This window comes from Nerophis lumbriciformis, linkage group LG09 (assembly GCF_033978685.3).
Source record: "Nerophis lumbriciformis linkage group LG09, RoL_Nlum_v2.1, whole genome shotgun sequence".
Lineage (NCBI taxonomy): Eukaryota > Metazoa > Chordata > Actinopteri > Syngnathiformes > Syngnathidae > Nerophis > Nerophis lumbriciformis.
In genome coordinates this window covers 19,380,500-19,402,500 of record NC_084556.2, presented here as the reverse complement: position 1 = coordinate 19,402,500, position 22,001 = coordinate 19,380,500, and the positions used below count along the sequence as shown (strand labels likewise).

Sequence of the window (22,001 nt, the reverse complement as noted above, 5' to 3'; positions counted from 1 at the left end):
AATTCTACCTTGCCTCCTCTCCCGTCTCTGCATCCTGGGGTCACCTCCTTGACCAGTTCCCAACAATATTGCAATCAAATAACAATTTTGGTATTTAGCAGACTCATCTCACGGGCCGGATAAAACCTGGGCCGTATGACACCCCTGTTCTACATGCTATCAGGTGTGCGCGTGTTTTATTGAACGCAAACCTTTAGTAAATCAGGCCAAATCTTTTCCTCAATAATAACATTTCTTACACTTTCAAAATAAAAATGATTCTCAAATTGACCCAAAGGATTAGACATTTACTTAAACCAACAGTGACTTTTTCCCACCTTTGTCTTGTTCAGTTCCCATCCTCAGACGCCATCACTCTCTGCCTCATGGTTGTATTAAAGAGAAAAGCAAGTGGAGGGGTGAATAAACGGTATAAACGCAGCGTGACCTATCGGACTGCTTTACACCGGACCACCGTGGGGGTGATGAATGGGTTATGACACCTGCAGACGTTTGGCCCAAAGACGCTCATGCAGTGGCAAACTGAGTTTGTGCTGTAGCATCTGTGGCTTAAGACGAGTGGATCACATTGTGACATTTCCATCTGGAATCAAGCCTGCGCTCTTTAGAGCGTCAACCGGCGGATGCAGCTTCCTCATACCAAATATGAAGTTGCTATTCTGCGCATTCACGAGCGTTCTAGGCCGCCGCCTACACAGAGGTCATCCTCCTACCTGCGCACTGTGGGCTTCATATTATCTACACCCTTCAATGGCAGGTCTCTCTTTCTCTCTCTCTCTCTCTCTCTCTCTCTCTCTCTCTCTCTCTCTCTCTCTCTCTCTCTCTCTCTCTCTCTTTCTCTCGCCCTCCTCTCCCTGCTTTCCCTTCTTTCATCTCTATTCTCTCCATGATGATACCTCGCCATGTTGTCATAGCAACAGTCAGGCCCCTGATTGCAGGGTTGCTAGGCAACTGACATCACCTAAAAGAGGAGCATGGAGACACAAAGCCAGAGACAAACAAATCACACAAATATGTGCTCCTGCACATTGTTTTTGTGTGTCCCTCGGAGCATCATTGATATTATGTTGTGGTTTTTTTTTTCCATTTCAATACAGTAACATTCTCCATGGCTGTCAGCATTGTCAGTGACAGGCTTACCCAGGAAGTCATCTTTACTGTTTGCATCCGCGAATTGAATTTAAATAAGTGGTTTGCAACTGTGTTAAACACGCGGATAGAATTCACACGCTCATTTTCTATTCATTTAAAGGTGCGGGTCAGGTTTTAGGAGTGAGAGATGAACTGTGCACACAAATGGCATTCATGGCTCAAATTGAGAATTTTACAGACTCCTGAAATTTACACACCTGCCACAGGGTGTCATTGTATGCCATTTTGAAAAATGTATCTACAAAGTAACCTTAAATAAAGTCATGCTTTATCTCTCTTTTGTACAAGCAAAATGGGATGATTATATAATATCCCTTACCATAACTTGTTCACACAAGGTTTTGATCAACGGTGACCCTTACTGACCTCAGAGCATCACAGTTGTTGCTTTTTGTCAGGGGTTCTTAACCTTGTTGACCTTGGCACCCAACTTTTTCACTACAGATTATTATTTATTAAACACATAAACTATAGGCTTTGGTCAGGTTGATTAGAAAAACTAAAACTGTGTGTACAATTGATAACAAGTGCAAAAGTAGTCCAACCTGCTCTATTTAAGTGAGGATTGTGCATTTATGCCCAAGGACACACTAATTTCCCTCCACATTCATGACATCATGTTCCAACCTGTGCTGTTTCGTTATGTTGTGGAATATGCAGCACACTCCACCCTTTTTGGCCGGTACTATAAAAGCGCAAGTTAGACACAATAGCCTATTTTTAGCACGCCAAAGGTGCGGTCTGGTAGACACTGGTGTTGTGACGTCTGGAATGATCCAGAAACGCATGCAAGAATGCATAAAAATACATGTCGCAAATAATATATATATATATGTATATATATGTATATATAATAAAAAATGGGAGCAGAAACTAACACAAATCAATCAAATTCTCTTCAATCTGCCCTTTAAGTCATTTGGCAGCTATGAAAGTATAAAAGGATATTGCTGATTAGACAATATGTTTATTTTTATTTTTTTTCTGACACTCTAAATTATATAAAAATATAATATAATGTAATAATATAATATATGAGTATATATTATATACTGTATAGATAATATGTAAATATTATATATATGTTATATTTTATATTGCTACTATGGTACATTTTTTGTCTACTTAATACCTGCATTATATTTTCCATCCGTACCCTTTCAATCCTTTATAAATGAGCTACTGTGTGGAACAATTTCCCTTGTGGATCAATAACGTTTGTCTAAGTCTAAGTCTAAATATGTTGACACGCAAATACACGTAGGACGGAGGATTCTCTGTCATTGCAGCGTGATCGCCTCTTTGCTCACTGCCGTTTGTGCGTAACTGTGCCAGTTTTCAGGAATATTGCAAAAGTGCTAAATATAGATCCAAAAAAAACACCCACAGAACAGTTTTAGTCTTGATAAATCATATTACGTTCGCAAAACGATTATATATGCCTCTCTCTATCTTTCAGTGTTGTTGGAGTTCCAACAGGCAGCACATATTCTGTTTATACATGAAGACAGACACGCTAAATGGATTGTGCTCCTTATTTTATTCAATCACTAGTGATCCGAGGAGCAGTGTGAGGAAGGCGATGTGTCTCGACACCAGGATTGTGGTTCCTGGGTGTCAGCTCTCACAATAAAAATGTCGCTATATCTTGGTTAAAATGGAGGTCACAGCATGTAAATGGAGCTGTGTTAGTTTTTGAATGTTTTTTTAGAGGGCTTTATAGGCAAAATAGATCACTCTTCATTGTTAACTGCTTCATTCGGGACGGCGTGGCGAAGTTGGTAGAGTGGCCGTGCCAGCAATTGGAGTGTTGCTGGTTACTGGGGTTCAATCCCCGCCTTCTACCATCCTAGTCACGTCCGTTGTGTCCTTGGGAAAGACACTTCACCCCTTGCTCCTGATGGCTGCTGGTTAGCGCCTTGCATGGCAGCTCCCGCCATCAGTGTGTGAATGTGTGTGTGAATGGGTGAATGTGGTAATACTGTCAAAGCGTTTTGAGTACCTTGAAGGTAGAAAAGCGCTATACAAGTATAACCCATTTATCATTTATTTATACTAGTAGTTGCAGGTGCGAACTCAACGAAAAGGGAAAGACGTGTAGTCTTTCTTAAATAGGGATTGTGGTTGATGAACGACATTCCAAAAAAAGTACATTTATTTAAGATGTTTCCAGAGCAGGGCAGCACGGTGGTAGAGGGGTTAGTGCATCTGCCTCACAATACGAAGGTCCTGAGTAGTCTTGGGTTCAATCCCGGGCTCGGGATCTTTCTGTGTGGAGTTTGCATGTTCTCCCCGTGACTGCGTGGGTTCCCTCCGGGTACTCCGGCTTCCTCCCACCTCCAAAGACATGCACCTGGGGATAAGTTGATTGGCAACACTAAAAATTGGCCCTAGTGTGTGAATGTAAGTGTGAATGTTGTCTGTCTATCTGTGTTGGCCCTGTGATGAGGTGGCGACTTGTCCAGGGTGTACCCCGCCTTCCGCCCGATTGTAGCTGAGATAGGCTCCAGTGCCCCCCGCCACCCCGAAGGGAATAAGCGGTAGAAAATGGATGGATGGATGGGTTTCCAGAGCAACAAATTAAATTTGTAGCTGGAAGCAACGGTCTGGATTAAAAAGTTAAAGTACCTCTGATAGTCACACACAGATAGTCACACACATACTAGATGTGGTGAAATTACTCATTTGACCCAGACCCCTTGTTCCACCCCCTGGGAGGTGAGGGGAGCAGTGAGCAGCAGCGATAGCTGCGCTCGGGAATCATTTTTGGTGATTCAACCCCCAATTCCAACCCTTGAAGCTGAGTGCCAAGCAGGGAGGTCATGGGTCCCATTTTTATAGTCTTTGGTATGACTCGGCCGGGGCTTGAACTCACGATCTATCGATCTCAGGACGGCCACTTACAGTGTTACCTCGGTTTTCACACATTTAGGTGACAATTTTAAGCAAAAATGTTTTGATTTTCATACAGTACTGTTTTGGTTTTAGTACAATTAAGCAACTCATCTCTATACTACAGCTGCAAAATAACCACTATAGACCCAAATAAAGTTGTAGCATACAATAATAGTCCATTTTAGTCAACAAGTACCTTACAGTCCGTGTTTCCAGAGTGTCACTGAATGCACCACACTGCTACGGTAAGTCTAGTCAAACAATATGTCAAATATGGCGCTTCCGACTGTCCGTGGTTTTATGGGGAGCCTGGTCTTGCACTGACACCTTGTTGAGTCGGGCTAAGACAACTACAAGCGCTGCTTGCGATCTGTACCCGGTGTGCCCAGATGGCCTCAAATATTAGTTCCAGCTTCTGTTCCGTGCTGATGCAAAGGGTGAATGGGCGACCAGGCAGTTTGCCAGAACATGTAAGCACTTACTGTTCGTATGTGAGGCTGCGGGGTCATGACAGTGTGACGTGTTGTGCCGTAAAGCTGTGTCGCTCATGCGTGTGATCACATCAGTTGGTGTAAGCAAAGTCGTGTGAGCCGTTGTCTGCGTGTTCTTGGATATGACTTGAATGACAGCTATCTGATAAATAAGGAGAGATACACGATCAACTTCAAGAAATGAGGCGCAGCAAAGTACGGTGGTTGCGTTCGAGAGTGTTCAATAAAAGTGATGTTTATGTAGCCATTCATTCATCATTTGTCAATAAATACATTTTCGAGATACACAACTACAGTTATTCTTAGAGATGTTGCTATCAATGATTTACGCTTCCAGGTCCGATACCAATCATTCATGCGTGAGATCGGCCGATACCACCACCAATCGCATGCATTAACTGTAAAATGATCTATTTATTCATGATGACTGATGTTGACAGTTTAACAATATTAGCACAATATTTATTTTACGTACAATTGTTTAAGCAAAGCCAAATCAATAATACACAATAACTATACTAAAGCAAAATATATAATATTTTTACTCATTGAAATCCTTTTTGCCCTCAAAATACTCCTGTATCCAGAAACCGCACAAAACCGCACAAAATGATTTTGAGAAAACAAGGATATCGATATAACCTCTAGTATCAATCATATTATACTGATACTACCCTTGGTATCGACACTACCAATTTTTGTATTTATTTGCCCTCCTTTTCCGTGTCGTACTGACTGTGACTATGCTGACACAGTTGTTGTTATAATGTCACCTGTCTGGACTCTTAATAATCTACTTCCTGTTAATACCTACTTACTTTCTACTGTAACATGCTTCCATCTACACTTCTTAAACTTTACTAATATCTTAGTGATATCTTTACTAATATCTTACTGAGATAATTTAGGACCAAAACACTTAAAACAAGTTAAACACTATCATACAATCTGCTTAGTGAGAAGAATGATCTTATCAGACAGAAAATAAGCAAATATCACCCTTACTTGAGATATTTAATCTTACTTAGATTTCAGTTTTTGCAGTGAAGTGCAATGACGATTAAGTTCCATTCCATTTCAGTCAGAGCAGAGGAGACCCACACCCACTCTGTGCAAAGCTGCTGCTGTTTCTGCCTTGGTTTTCAGAGTGAGATTAATATGAATGTTCATCAATGTCAAGCTTCAACTAAAAATTACAGCTCAAAGAGGCAAAAGTGACTGTTTTTAGTACATTTTTGTCTTGAAGGGGGAATTGCCAACTTCCTGTTGATTTTTGGCCAAGGATGTCAATGTATGAAATGTAGGTATATGTCAGACCTACATAGAGGTTTGTGTTTCATGTCTCTACGATATTTCTACTGGAAGTTATAGGCTGTTTTGTCTGTGTTTTTTCCTAGAGGGCGCTAGAGCGCAATTTTGAATTTTGGGATTTGTTTTTTTTCATTAAAAGGTAATTTTTGCAGGTCCTGATGTGTGTGTCAAATATGGTGAGTTTTGAAGCATGTTAAGTGGGTCAAATTACAGCCCAAAGTGGCGGCGGAAGAAAAAAGAATAATAATAATAAAACGCTACAGATACAATAGGTCCTTCTGTCCCATTGGAGCAGAAGAACTCCCAAAAGGGCGGGCCCTAATAAACCTGTTGTTCATGTTATGGTCAGTCAATAGATTTGGTTAGTTTGTGAATGTCATGAGCCTTCAGTCTTTTGATCAAATTTGATACGCAAACATTTAACGACGTAAAACAAAAAAAAAATACAACTAAAGTTTAAACTAAGAATCAACAGAAGAAAATTAATGTATAATTCTAATCATCATTTGCATTATTTAACTCACTTTTTATGTCTACCACCATGGTATTCCACTCTCCTACAGCGTCCATTGTAATCAGTTATGCAAATCAGGCAATGTCGTCATCTATCAACTTCTAGCAATTTTCATCACAACTGAGGAGTTGGCAACATTAGAAGATCAAGAGAGTTCAGAAGAGATTTAGGACAGTGAGGACGGAGATGTAGAAGAGATACAAATTGAGAACACTGATGCAGAGGATGAGACAGAAGAGCCAGCAGAGAAAACAGTGTTCATTTTTAATTTCTGGTTCATTAAGACTAGCATTAGGAAGCCACAGTGCAGGGAGAGCTGTTGTAGGTGAAATCATCAGTTTTAAGGTATAAATCGACAGGCCAAATCAGTGTTAAAAAAAGTAAATATTTTTCAATCGCATAATGCCACCAAAGTTTTACGCTTGTCATTTTCTAAAACTTGACAGCCCTGTGTTGTTGAAAGCTAGCTTAGCTTAGCTATTAGCATGTCTGCTCCTAGCTTTTTCTCAATGTTTAACATGTGTAGCCTCATCCTCCGGTGATGGTAATACTCAATAATGATAGATACTGGTACTAAGAACTATAGTTTATTTTCCGTAATCATAGTTATAATTATTAATTTACAGGAGTGACTCAACACTCTATATGGAGACACATAATTATCTGCTAGCTTGTCAGCCGGGGGGACTAAAAATGAATATAATATTAGGTAGAGGGGATCGGCGTTTGTGATCGGCATTAATTGGCAATGGCAATCACGCCGATACTGATCTATGGATCGGCACATCCCTAAGTGTAAAAGTGTTTTGGTTTAAATTTTTTGGTGACTTGAACAGATACATTTGATCTAAGTTGTTTCGGTTTTCATACGATGCGGTTTTCAACTGACCCTTTTGAACTAATTGATAACGAAAACCGCAATACAAAACTAGTAAGTTTTAGTTTTTTATAGTAAAAAATGTGTTCTGAATACAAACAAATCAGAAGCAACCATGTTGTCCTAGGTTTCAGAGGTTGAACTGTATTCTACTGGTGTCGGAACGGGAGTACAGTTAGGGATGTATATTGTTAGGATTTAATTGACACCGATATCAACATCAATATTCCTCATCGATACTGGTATTCATCGGTATTCTAATCGGTACTATATGTAATTGGTGTAAATCAAGATGTAAACAAAATCATTTTTTGTACAAGAGTTTGTACACCACCAACATCATGTCACATCTCACAACAGGGATGTCTTATCAACACCAGCTTGTTAGTGTGTAGAGAAAGTAGGCAGATGATGAAAAACAACTGCAGAAGGAGGAAGAAGAGAATTGCCAGAAGGAAAGTGATCGTGCTGCGCACACGAATGACATAGCTTGCTCGAAGATGGCGTTAAAGTCGCAATCATGTCGCAATTAGGTCGCATTTCTATTTAGACTGTGGTCACATTTGAAAAAATCAGATTCCAATCGGTTTCAGACTACTTCTTGATGTGGTCCGAATAGGATGCGGAAATATCAGATTGGTTTTTTGGGGGGTTTTTTTTGTCCTGTCCAGCTTCTCAGGCAAATCATATAGTTGATGACAGAGGGGGAAATTGTGGGGACGAGAGGGGGATTAGACAGAGAGACAAAAACAACAACAGCAAACACAACAATAACAACAATAGAGCAACATCAGCAAATACGACATGTACAAATGTGATGGTAAAAGGGATAGCAAATAAGCAGTTAGTGAAAGTAAAAAATAATACAGAAATGACAATGAGCATTATTACACTACAGATGGAGCAATACAGACACCAATAGAAATAGCACTATTGATAATGAACAATACCAATAATTTACCTTTATTATCAACAATACAGTTGTTCAAATGCAACAATACATATACGTAATGATAACTTGAGATACGAAATAATGCAGAAAAATGGAGGGGAAGAAAGAGAAGCAACCTATATTAACCTTGTAGATTGTTATAGTAACAATAGGTTAAGCTTTGTCAGTGTGCCATGTGTTATACCCAGTTTCCCCTAGGGCAACAACGTTAATATATGTTTGATGAAACGGGATTATGTGCATGAGTGTATGTATGCATATGTACTTGTATATGTGTTTGTACAATGAATGTATATGAACAGTATGTGTATGTTTGTACAGTGAATGTATATGTACAGAATGTGTATATGTGTTTGTACAGTGAATGTATATGTACAGTATGTGTACGTGTATGTTTGTACAGTGAATGTGCGTGTGGATGTATGAACTTTGAGTATGTAGATATGTACTGTATTTGTGTATGTATGTGGGAGCGTAGGTACCTATGTATGTATGTGAGTATATGTGAATTTGTATGTACAATACATTTGACTCCCAGTCAAGCCCCCAGAGAGCCCAACCCACAAACAGTAGGTGTGGCACCCAGGCCCACGCAGCCAGGCCGGCCAGCGTCAGGAACCCCAGAGCCCGGCCCACCGCACCACCCGTAAGAGCCAGCAGCAGGCCGCAGACAGACGCACCCGGCAGAGGACAAGGCACGAGAAAAGCAGGGGACAGCCAGACCCCAAGCCAGCGAGAGACCACACCCCACACGGGCAGAAAGGCGAGACGCCCCGCCCGGGGGGCCCAGAGACTCCCCGCAACCGGACGGGAAGACCTTCCCCGCCCTACCGGCAACCGGGCCCCCACAAGCCCACCCCCCACCCCAAGAGAGCGCGGTGAGGCCCGCCTCCGGCCACCCCACCCAAATCGGCCGCCGCAGGACCACCCAGCACGGGGCCACGGGAACCACCCACCCCACCCGCAGGGACCCCAACGATGGAGATGGAACAACCAGCAACCGCCCTGTCGAGTCCCCCCCTGAGGGAGGGGCAAATAAAAAATAATATTAATAAAATATATAAAATAAATAAATAATTAAATAAATAGTAATAACAATAATTATCATTATTATATATATTTAAAAAAATATATATATATATATATATATATATATTAAAAAAATAATAATAATGATAATAATAATAAAATGAATTAAAAGAAGCTCACGGACATGCTGACACACAAGGTCACTACCCCAGCAGCTGGCCGACTCGCAGCACCTCAGAATACCTTGCAGCACCAAGCTACCACAATAGACGCAGGGACTAGACCCAGCAGGCTCCAACCAAGATGGGCACCCGGAAGGGATGGACGGTGGGACCCAGGAGCTCCAGACACGCAGTCCGGATACAGTAGCCCGAGGCGCCGACCCCCGCCTAACAAGCAGGCCCAGAGCGTACCCCCAGAAATATACATACATACATATATACATATACATACACATACACATACATATGTATGTGTACACCTACACATATATACACACACATACATACATATATATACACATACATACACATACACAAATATCAGATTTTAAGCACTTTGGAGCGTTTAACTGGTAAAAAATGTTTCCCATATGTCTCAATTGAAGGCAAACAAATCAGATGTGTGTGCAGTGTAAACGTGGCCACTGTGTTTCTAACAATTACACTGAGCTGGATATCATATTTGGCATTCATGTACCTTTTACATGATATAACATATAAAATATGTAATATAAATCAATACAAGTATTTCGCATGTTAGATGGGTGTGCATTTTGTAACACTAGGAATTATTTGTGTTTTTTGTTGCACACGGATGTTTTTGAGTGACAGAGGGGGGCCATATTGAGTGTTGAAGCTACCGACCGATGTTTTTGTCTGTGTAGTGTGTACTATCCGAATAAAACGACTCAGTGGCAAGTCACCGGCTAATGCTCAATCCTCCAGTTTGTAGAGTCAAGAGACAGAACCAACTGGAACACATTCAAGCAAGGTGTATTTTGATGCCACGCAAACGCGGCGCGATGAAGTGACCTCAGACGGCGACCAGAGATCTGTCAGCGGATGCTATCTTGCTTCAAAGCAAATTTATGGATTATTATATTCCTTCAATTTTTGTACTTTTTTGAGTGGATAATTATTGGCCTGTGGATTACTGAATCGCTACAAGGACCGTTGATGAAGCACAATAGTGTTGGTCGTGAGTAAAGCACCTTCATTTCAAACTGACAGTAACCCTTACTACTTGACTGTTTTTTTGTTGTTGTTTTTTAACGAGATATCATCAGTTTAATAAAGATTCTTGCTGGCAGGGAGATAGCATTTATTTTGAAGTTTTGAGTCCAACATGAGTTTTTTTGTATGTGGTGTTGCGTCCTTATTTGTGATGACCCCAAGCTGATTAACTCATCAATAACGCCAGCAGCTGAAATGAATGTGACAGCGTTTCATAATTACGACAGTCAGCTGAATAATCAATATCGATAGCCGTATCATTTGTACAGAATCGTATTGGTCCTCCTGGACCGAGCCAAATAGGAACCGGAACCAAAAAATACCGTTACTCTGTATGCATCCCTAACTACAGTTGCTTGAAATTAGCAACATACAGCAAATGTGTGGCTTTCTTTTTTTTAAATTAATGCTGACAACTTTTCTGAGACATGAACTCGAGTCCCAGTTTCTTTGCTGTCTAGTGTGTGTGAGTGTGTAGAATACAATAGAATAGAATGCCTTTTATTGTCACTATACACAGGTACAATGAGATTAAAAACAACTCCGGTATCAGTGCGACAGTCTACGAAATATGCAAAACATAAGAAGAAAATAAAAATAAAAATAGTGCAAAAGGAGGTTAAGTGCACAGTCCAGTCCTGAGAAAGTTGTTTTGTATGTGTGTGTGTGTGTGACAAAAGTAGACAAGTAGACTTAAGGCATGAAAGCAGGGCACAAGGCCTTCTCCCTGCGCCCTGGGAGCAACTCAGTGGAATCAGTGTCTCTGCAACCGTATGGACGCAAGGTTGCTCGTGCCCTTGAGCGGAGATCACACCAGCGTTCTCCATGGTCACTAATTCCGACGGGTGGCACACTGCACGCCGTGGAGCGGCCCCTTTTTTTTTTTTATGAACTCTCAGCTCGTAGACTTTACAGCACGATGGCACAAGCCAGCGTGGAGCTGCACGCGCATGCAGCTGCTGACACCGACTACATCCTATCAAATGTATAATTGATATGGAGAAGCACTAACGAGAGAGGCCTTGAAAGTACTGCAAAGTAGGCCATAGGCTAGTCCATGAAGAAGGGGGGAACGGGGCGGCCGGTGACCTGCAGGACAGCGACTTTAGGAAACATGACGCGCGGTCCTCTCGAAATGAAATCACACTTACTGCGTTCAAAAGGCTCTTCTCTGACTCACTTGCCACGCCACGAGGGAGATTCAAAGGTATTGTCAGCGAGGCTGGCATAGCCAAATATAAAATACTGTGACGTCTCCTCACTCTGATGTTCCAGTTGGAGGCGTTACATAATTACGCCACCGTGCGATTCATTGATTTCCGATTTGTTATTTTTATTTTTTTTCTCCCTTTAAGGTTCTGGTGTCGGAAGCAGCAGGACAAAATTACATGAGCTCTCTACCAATGTCAGATGCGGCACTCGGGAGCAAAAAGCATCAAAGGGCTACCCTGGTTAGAATGGTAACAGGTGATTTAATTAAAGGCCTACTGAAACCCACTACTACCGACCACGCAGTCTGATAGTTTATATATCAATGATGAAATCTTAACATTGCAACACATGCCAATACTAAAGTGCAATTTTAAATTTCGCGTGAAATATCCTGCTGAAAAACGTCTCGGTATGATGACGTCAGCGCGTGACGTCGCGGATTGTGGAGGACATTTTGGGACAGCATGGTGGCCAGCTATTAAGTCGTCTGTTTTCATCGCAAAATTCCACAGTATTCTGGACATCTGTGTTGGTGAATCTTTTGCAATTTGTTCAATGAACAATGGAGACAGCAAAGAAGAAAGCTGTAGGTGGGAAGCGGTGTATTGCGGCAGGTGTTGTGCTGGATAACGCACCCCCGCCGTAGAATGCACCCCCTGACTGTTGTGCCGGATAACACAGCCGGTGTTTCATTGTTTACATTCCCGGAAGATGACAGTCAAGCTTTACCATTGGCCTGTGGAGAACTGGGACAACAGAGACTCTTACCAGGAGGACTTTGAGTTGGATGCGGAGACGCGGTACCGTGAGTACGCATGCAGCTGCGGCTTCCAAACATTTGATCGCTTGCCCGTACGTGCGTGCCGCTATGTGCATGTCACGTACGTAACTTTGGGGTCTTTGGGGAAATATATGTGCTGTATGAACTTTGGGGCGGTGAACGGTACTTTGGGCTGTGGGATTGAGTGTGTTGTGCAGGTGTTTGAGTTATATTGGCGGGTTATATGGACGGGAGGTGGGAGGTGTTTGTTATGCGGGATTAATTTGTGGCATATTAAATATAAGCCTGGTTGTGTTGTGGCTAATAGAGTATATATATGTCTTGTGTTTATTTACTGTTTTAGTCATTCCCAGCTGAATATCAGGTCCCACCCGCCTCTCACAGCATCTTCCCTATCTGAATCGCTCCCACTGCCCTCGAGTCCTTCACTCTCGCTTTCCTCATCTACACATCTTTCATCCTCGCTCAAATTAATGGGGAAATCGTCGCTTTCTCGGTCCGAATCGCTCTCGCTGCTGGTGGCCATGATTGTAAACTGCAGATGTGAGGAGCTCCACAACCTGTGACGCCACGCTACTCGTCTGCTACTTCCGGTACAGGCAAGGCTTTTTTATCAGCAACCAAAAGTTGCGAACTTTATCGTCGATGTTCTCTACTAAATCCTTTCAGCAAAAATATGGCAATATCGCAAAATGATCAAGTATGACACATAGAATGGACCTGCTATCCCCGTTTAAATAAGAAAATCGCATTTCAGTAGGCCTTTAATACTGTATTGGTGCTCTTCATTATATGAATCCCAAAAGAAAATTCTAATAATAGAAGCGGTAATAATACTAGCTTCCTCTCTGTTGAGTGCTCTTTTCAAATTGCACTTTTTCCGCTCTCCGTTGCGTTTATGCTTTTATACATTTCACAGAACTTTGCACTTGACAAAGGACGCCGTTGAACAAGTTGAAGACACTTGTTTTCCCAACTAAAAGCCGCAACACTGTGTTGAGGTGTCACTCCTAGGGTGTACGTGGCGTCACCCACCCACGCACCGCGATAAAAAACTTCGCATTCGCAAAACACGGGGGTGTGGCGGAACAGCTCACCAGTGTTTTCACGACGGAAAAGCTCCTCACCTGCAATGCAGCCAGTCGCCATTAACGTTTCATAAAGTCACATTCCATCACTGCTTTTTTTGGCTGGAATCTGTGATCACATGATTTATATGCACTCTATTTGAAGTTTCACTAAGTGGTACAGCTTGGGTTAGTTAGTGTGTCAGCTAGAACTGGGCGATATTGCTGAAAACTGTATAACGATAGACGTTTTTTATATTTGTCGATAACCATAAGTATTGATATTTTTTATGACTTGTGGAAAATATGGACCAGGAGAAAAATATGTCAAATGTAGACATTTTTATTTGAAATGTAACATTTCTATACTTATAATCCCCTCAGCCATCAAGGCTGAAAGAAAGGGGAAATGTCAACACAACCATTGAAAATAAACAAAACAAAACTAAGGTGCAAAGGTAAGGAATATCTAAGGAATGCCTAATAAAAAATAGTGCAAAGTATGAAAAGGTAGAAACATTTTTTAGGTTTACTGCCAGGAAGTTACTTGGTCTGTACAACATTGAATTTGGTCTGAGTATGGAAATAAATGTATGTTTTGAAATATTATTGGACCAAATTATTAATTTAAAGTTGCATTTGTTATATTTTGTAATTCATTCTATTTATACAGTCCTGCACTTTAGTTCCTATCTGTTTCCGTACATTCAAATATGGAATGGGGGAGAGTTGACAAGAAAAGATGAGCGCGGCGAAGGATTTGAAAAAAGTCACCAAAAAAAACCTGCTATACTGTCGAGGTGACTTTTCCTGTTTTATTGACAATTTCTTCGCTCTCTGGAGAACTTATTTTTAATTTCTCTTTTCCCTCAATGCAGAGAATCAACAGTGAGACAGCAAGATGGCGCAATCAAAATGATAGGTGATACTGTTACGCGATTGACCATTTAGCATGTCACTCCCATTGCCATACTTGCCAACCCTCCCGGATTTTCCGGGAAACTCCCGAAATTCAGCGCCTCTCCCGAAAACCTCCCGGGACAAATTTTCTCCCGAAAATCTCCCGAAATTCAGGCGGAGCTGGAGGCCACGCCCCCTCCAGGTTTATTGTTAGGCAGTTTCATTAACGTCCTCCCAGCGTGGCAACAACACACAACATCAGCAGTTACGTTTTCGTCTACCTTTTGCCGTAAACAGCAATGTTGTGACTCTCTTAAACAGGACAATACTGCCATCTTCTGTACATGCATATGTGACATTAACATCTAGGGCTTTTAGAGAGTGCAGTGCACAATTGCGCACACAACAAGGAGACGAAGCAGAATGCATCATCAGAGAGGGTGTTCAGCATGGTTAGAAAAATAGTGACAGAGAATAGAACAAGGATGGACAATTCAACCCTTAACTCAACAATGAGTAGATGAGTGTTATGTGTGTGTATATGTGTAAATAAATGAACACTGAAATTCAAGTATTTATTTTATATATATATATATATATATATATATATATAATAAAATAAATATATATATATATATATATATATATATATAGCTAGAATTCACTGAAAGTCAAGTATTTTCCAACCGATATACTGTATATGTATATATATATATATATATTATAAAACACATGTTTTATGGATATGGATTTCGTGTCTATCACAATATATATTGATATTGTTTTATCGGCCCAGCCCTCACAACACAAGTGATGTGACACCACATCAACATGGTAAGATACATCTTTATTTGCCTCGCTACGTGCTAACAATCTATCTGTGTGGGAAACACTGGGTTCATGACTGTAGGGCTGTACGATTAATCAAACTGGAATCCCGATCACGATTTCGGCTGCCGTGATTAAATAAGGGTGATTGTCTGCGATGTTAACAATTATACTGCCCACGCCAGAGGCCACTGTGTACGCGCACAGAGCTCCATGACTACGCCGGCCGCCATTAACAAACTTCCCTGGCTGCTGCAGTCGGTTGCCTCACTTCCTCACTTAGTCCTCGGTGTGTCTTAAAGACTGTGTAACTGCGCCTTCAAGGACTTGATTATAATTTTTACATTAAATAATGCTATATTTTTGTATTTTGACATTTAAGACACCTATTACACTAAAATCAATCAAAACTGACTTCATACAGACTGCTCTAAATATAGTATTGTCCCATGTGAAGATATACTGTTAAGACTATATATGGGCCAAAGTTTTTAGCATGTTGGCTGTACTGTCAGGTAGAGATTTGTCCTCTGCGAACAAATCGAGTCTTTTGAAAGGCTTTTTGAACAATGAGAACCGATTCTCAGTTGTGAGGTATTTGGGAGCAGTTTTTTTTAAGCACATGCAGACAGTGCCCACGCTGCATGCGTGCCATCTAACTGGTGACTGGACTAGAAAATGAGTCTGAGTCAAAAGAAGCTAAGCAGCATTTGGATTCACTTTTCTGGTACATTGTTCCAAAGTGGGGCAGCACGGTGGCAGAGGGGTTAGTGTGTCTGCCTCACAATACGAAGGTCCTGGGTTCGATCCTGCGCTCGGGATCTTTCTGTGTGGAGTGTGCATGTTCTCCCCGTGACTGTGTGGGTTCCCTCCGGGTACTCCGGCTTCCTCCCACCTCCAAAGACATGCACCTGGGGATAGGTTGATTGGCAACACTAAATTGGCCCTAGTGTGTGAATGTGAGTGTGAATGTTGTCTGTCTATCTGTGTTGGCCCTGTGATGAGGTGGCGACTTGTCCAGGGTATACCCCGCCTTCCGCCCGATTGTAGCTGAGATAGGTTCCAGCGCCCCCCGCCACCCCGAAGGAAATAAGCGGTAGAAAATGGATGGATGTTCCAAAGTGGATATGTAAAGTATTGCAAGTGTACACACACACCAAGGGTAATATAATGTTGTAGTCACATTTTAATTATGTCCACATTTTTATTCTGTTTTTTTTTATCAGGTTTTTTTTAAAACATATACACATTTGATTTTTACTTATTCAGTCTTTCCCCTAAACTGTCAAGGTACCTTTGGTGGTGGGGGCGTGGTTATGGACGTGGTCACAATGACATAATCAAGTAATTTGCATAATTTGCTAGAATGTTGTGATTTTTTTTTAAAAGGCTGAAAAATTTATAAATACATTTAAAACAAATCTGTTTTTATTAATTATTATTAACATGTATTTTTTTTAATTGTTTTGCCATATTTTTTTAATTGTTGCTGCTTTTTGTAAAAGGTACTTTGTTGAGATTTTTTCAAGTGTTTACAGACTTTTAATTACTTTTTTTAGATTAAAAACAGCTAGCAATAAATCTAACATCTTCTTCTGGTGTTATTATACAATGTATTTGTCTTTGGAGACTTTACTTCTGTCCCTCGATCTCCTTTACTAAAGAGACTGAAGTGAGCATGACGTCACAATTGCTTCACGCTGTTGCTCTAGTCAGACTTTCTCTTTTAAAAGCCGCCACTGTCATTTTAATATTTGTACATTTTGTAGACGGCTGTCTGCACGGCTATATCTGCACTATATATAGAAATCACGTCCACATCGCAGACATGCTGACAACGTTCCAGACAATGGCGTGCGTTTTGTTTACATCCGGTTTTGGTAGCGCAGTTTTCGGTAATCAGAGTCTTTTATCGGTGGTCAAGTTTTTGGTACATCACTTGTCAATAGTGCGCAAATAATAGGCTACATATATCTATAAATTCATACTGTAAGCTAATGTTAATGTTTTATGTTTGTGTGGTTTGGATTTGATTTGATGTCAATTTTTTCCATGTTTACAAACACACCGTCAGTGCCTGAAAGGTGATTGGCAAAAAATGAGGAAGAGTTGTTGAAGCGAAGACTCAAGGAGACGAACGTGTTTTCATGGGAGGTTAAACCTGTTTGAATTGTGCCGTTGTTTGTTATCATAAGATTGGCAATACAAGTTAAAAAATAGCGTTGGACTGTGTGTGATTTCTTCTGAGGGCTACAATATATTATATTACTTTAATTAGTTTTCAAGTACAAAAACAAATAGCTACTATTTTTAAGGTGTGGCGATAATTAAAATGCTGTGGTGGGGTGCCACATTCAATTACAAAAACCCTCAAATGTTTTGTGTATTTTCTTATGTATTGGTAAAATGTTCCTGTGCTATAAAGTGTTACATTAATCGTGATATCACTGTCAAAGCATGAGGATATGGCACCACCTCACAGGATGTTAAAAATGAAAACACAACAAGAATAAAAAATATAGTAACATTTATAATAATTCCTACCAATATTGGTATACATTTAAAATATTCTGATCCCTTCTGACTACTACCAGTGCTTGTTTACTTGCTACCAGTGATTGTTTCCTTGATTTGAAAAAAAAGAAACAGCCAGTCTTTTGATTGACTTTTTGGAAGGAACGGCTCCTCAAGATCCGGCTCTTTTCAAAGAGTCATAAATCCCCAAAAAACATCATGTTTGGCTAATTTGGGATGCTAAATTGGCCACTAGTGTGAATGAGAGTATGGATGGTTTGTCTATACAGGATAATATGCCCTGTAGCGACCAGTCCAGGGTTTACTCTGCTGTTCAACCAAAGTCCGCTGGGATAGGCTCCAGCGCACCTCTGACCCTAAGGACAAGCGTTATAGAAAATGGATCGATACTTGGGATGTTCTGATCCAGGTTTAATGCTACCAATTCTATGAGTGAGATCTGCCAATCCCAATACCTGTAAATATTGTGAGCGCTTTTGACAGTTTAACAATATCAGCATAATATTTAAAGTACTTCACTATTCTCTTTCATTACATACAAATGCTTGATTAAAACAAAGTCAGTAGTACACAAGAACTAAACAAAAGCGAAAACTGCTATGTGTTAATCATTTAAATCTGTTGCTTTTGCCCTCAAAATCCTCCTGTGACCAGTAAATTATTTTCTGAGTTACATTGGAAATTGTTCTAATAAAGTAGTCAAACAAAATTGTCTTTCTTAGATTTATTTGAGAAGCTTGAGCATCTCAAAAGGCACAGGTCACATTCATAGCAAAGTATGTAAGGAGTGCTCAATAGGAAGAGAGATGCGTTATTCTTTATACCGTATTTTCCGCACTATAAGGCGCACCGGATTATTAGCCGCACCTTCTATGAATTACATATTTCATAATTTTGTCCACCAATAAGCCGCCCCGGACTATAAGCCGCGCCTACGCTGCGCTAAAGTGAATGTCAAAAAAACGCTGCGCTAAAGTGAATGTCAAAAAAACAGTCAGATAGTTCAGTCAAACTTTAATAATATATTGAAAACCAGCGTTCTAACAACTCTGTCCCAAAATGTACGCAAATGTGCAATCACAAACATAGTAAAATTCAAAATGGTGTAGAGCAATAAATAGCAACATAATGTTGCTCGAACGTTAATGTCACAACACACAAAATAAACATAGCGCTCACCTTCTGAAGTTATTCTTCATTCGTAAATCCTTCGAATTCTTCGTCTTCGGTGTCCGAATTGAAAAGTTGCGCAAGCGTGGGATCCAAAAATGGCCGGCTCCGCCTCGTCGAAGTCATCGGATTCAGTGTCGCTGTTGTTGTGCAGCAGTTCTGTGAATCCTGCCTTCCGGAAAGCTCGGACCACAGTTGTGACCGAAACTATCTGCCCAGGCATTTACGATCCACTGGCAGATGTTGGCGTATGTCGACCGGCGCTATCTGCCCGTCTTAGTGAAGGTGTGTTCGCCTTCGGAGCTGTGTGAAAAAAGCCACCCGGCCTCTTCGCGTAAACTTCCCTTAACCACTCGCTCATCTTTTCTTCATCCATCCATCCCTTCGAGTTAGCTTTTATGATGACGCCGGCTGGAAAGGTCTCTTTTGGCAAGGTCTTCCTTTTGAATATCACCATGGGTGGAAGTTAGCATGGCAAGCTAGAACCACAGTGAAGGATGACTTCTCATTCCCTGTGGTGCGAATATTCACCGTACGTGCTCCCGTTCCACAGTGCGGTTCACAGGAATATCAGTTGCTGTGAAATACGGTAGTAATCCGTGTGCGGATGGAGAGATTGCGTCTTTTTATGAACCGGATCCTTGTCGCGTAGTAGGAGCCATTTTGTGGTCTTTACAGATGTAAACAGGAAATGAAACGTACGGTGATATCCGCGCGTTTTTTCTTCTTCTTCCGGGGGCGGGTGAAGCGCTTCCTGTTCTATGGGGGCGGGTGCTTTCCTTGGCGGTTGCTTGCGTAGAAGAAGAAGCGCTTCCTGTTCTACCGGGAAAAAAGATGGCGGCTGTTTACCGAAGTTGCGAGACCGAAACTTTATGAAAATGAATCGTAATAAAGCGCACCGGGTTATAAGGCGCACTGTCAGCTTTTGAGAAAAATTGTGGTTTTTAGGTGCGCCTTATAGTGCGGAAAATACGGTACACAGAATACAAGAGGGTGGGGGGGGGGAGTAGGCTCAGTTTGGAGGGGGCTAAGAACATATGACGCAACTCAGTGGAAAGTGCCCACACTAAGCTCAATGGTGCATTGTTAAATGAATAACGAGAAGGGAGAAGAGATACAAACCCCGTTTCCATATGAGTTGGGAAATTGTTTTAGATGTAAATATAAAAGGAATACAATGATTTGCAAATCATTTTCAACCCATATTCAGTTGAATATGCAACAAAGACAACATATTTGATGTTCAAACTAATAAACTTTTTTTTTTTGCAAATAATCATTAACTTTAGAATTTGATGCCAGCAACACGTGACAAAGAAGTTGGGAAAGGTGGCAATAAATACTGATAAAGTTGAGGAATGCTCATCAAACACTTATTTGGAACATCCCAGGCAAATTGGGAACAGGTGGGTGCCATGATTGGGTATATAAGTAGATTCCATGAAATGCTCAGTCATTCACAAACAAGGATGGGGCGAGGGTCACCACTTTGTGTTGTGTAAGCAATTGTAAAGAACTGTAAAAGGCATTAATCGGCGATCGGTACCTGTGTGACATTTCTGTCAACCAATCAGCATAGAGCGGTTTTACTTAACTCCACCCCACACACCACAAGCTGCACTGTGCAGACGGAAGAGTGCGCAAAAGTTCCGTAGGCTTATTTGGTGATATGCACAGCACTAAACGACTGCCTTTTCATTTGCTAACTCTCCCATTTTCTAAAGTGACCATCTGTCTCCCAATCCCTTGGAGAGTGTGAGCTTTCTCATGCCAGCTTTACACTAATTCTTTTTCTCACTTGAGTTGCAAGTCTTTGCTGACCAACTGTGGTCTTTCACTTAATAAGGTGCTTTGTTTCCCAGTGAGTCACACAGCAGCGATGCATAAAATGTATAGTAGGCAGTGCTGTATTCAAGCATTCTTTTCTACTGCACAATTAGACAGAAATGGGTTATTTTTTTCTTTTTTTTTTACAAAAGAGTGTCAAATGCAGCTTCTCTGCATGACTGCACCTACTTAATCTATGTTTAGGTGGCCAACAATCCCTGTTGCCAAGGAAACAGACTGAATTTAAGTGAATATTTATGTAATACAGCACAGCCAAACAATCCGGTAGCTCTCCAGCAAGTGTGTGTGTCGTCATTTCCGGTGGGGAAAGTGCATCCAGGTGTTACCTGAATCAAAGTACGATCAAACTGACATAACCTTTTCCTCCTTTTCAGGACATTTTCTCACGCGACAAGATGCCGAGCACACGTGTGACATAACAAGAGACGAGGTAAGCATGCAGAGCCTCCAATGTGGACTCTGGCTGGCATATTCTGCAGCTCCAGTGTGACACAAAGCATCAACACTTTTACACAGAGCGTGGGAGATTGAGAGAGGGGGGTCATCTCGAGTGGGACGTTCTGAAGCCCCCCTATCTTGGGGGGAAAAAAAAAAAAAAAAAGACAAAAAGGAAGTGGGTTGTATAATTCAGGGCTCGTGGAAAATGAGCTCCTGTGTGTGCAACACAAATACAGCTGTGGCCCATGCATGCACACACTGAGTAGAACGAAGGAGCTTACCTTTGTAGTCACAATGCAGAGGCAGTCCATGGTATTTAGAGCAAAATATCGGGGTGTGTTTCAAGCCCCCCAACCCCCCACGACAGAGGGCTGAGACCCCCACGCCCCGCTCCCCAGCCTGCCCCACTCCTGCACTCTCGCTCTCGTCCTGCCTTTCCCCCCCTTTTCGCTCCTTCTGTGGATCTCTTTCTTTGACTAACCGAACCAGCGAGGGAAAGAGAGGATGGAGGGAGGGGGGAACATGAAAAGGGAGGGGGAGGGCCACAGGGAAACGGAGAGAGCGAGCGGAGGAAGAGAAAGAGAGAGAGAGAGGTCTCGGAATTTGGTATGAGGGAGAAAGTGGAGGCGAGGCGGCAAGGTGAGGGCACATCCGCTTTTTTCTTGAGAGGAGGATGCGGGTCGGTGGGTGGGGGTTGGGGGGGTTTAAGAATACTATGGGAATGAATGGAGGGATGGAGATGCAGGGGGGGGAATTAAAGAAATGA

The 22,001-nt window shown here is 41.5% G+C and overlaps 1 protein-coding gene across 1 annotated transcript in view; it reads right to left on the bottom strand.

Moving 5' to 3' along the window:
• Positions 1 to 21,670, bottom strand: part of LOC133607596 (disks large homolog 4-like) — a 184,656-nt gene extending 162,986 nt beyond the window's left edge. Inside the window, exon 1 of the mRNA XM_061962379.2 lies at positions 21,517 to 21,670. Coding sequence (XP_061818363.1) covers positions 21,517 to 21,546 — 30 coding nt within the window. The 5' untranslated portion in view covers positions 21,547 to 21,670. The remainder of the gene's footprint in view (positions 1 to 21,516) is intronic.
• Between the last annotated feature and the right edge of the window lie 331 nt (positions 21,671 to 22,001).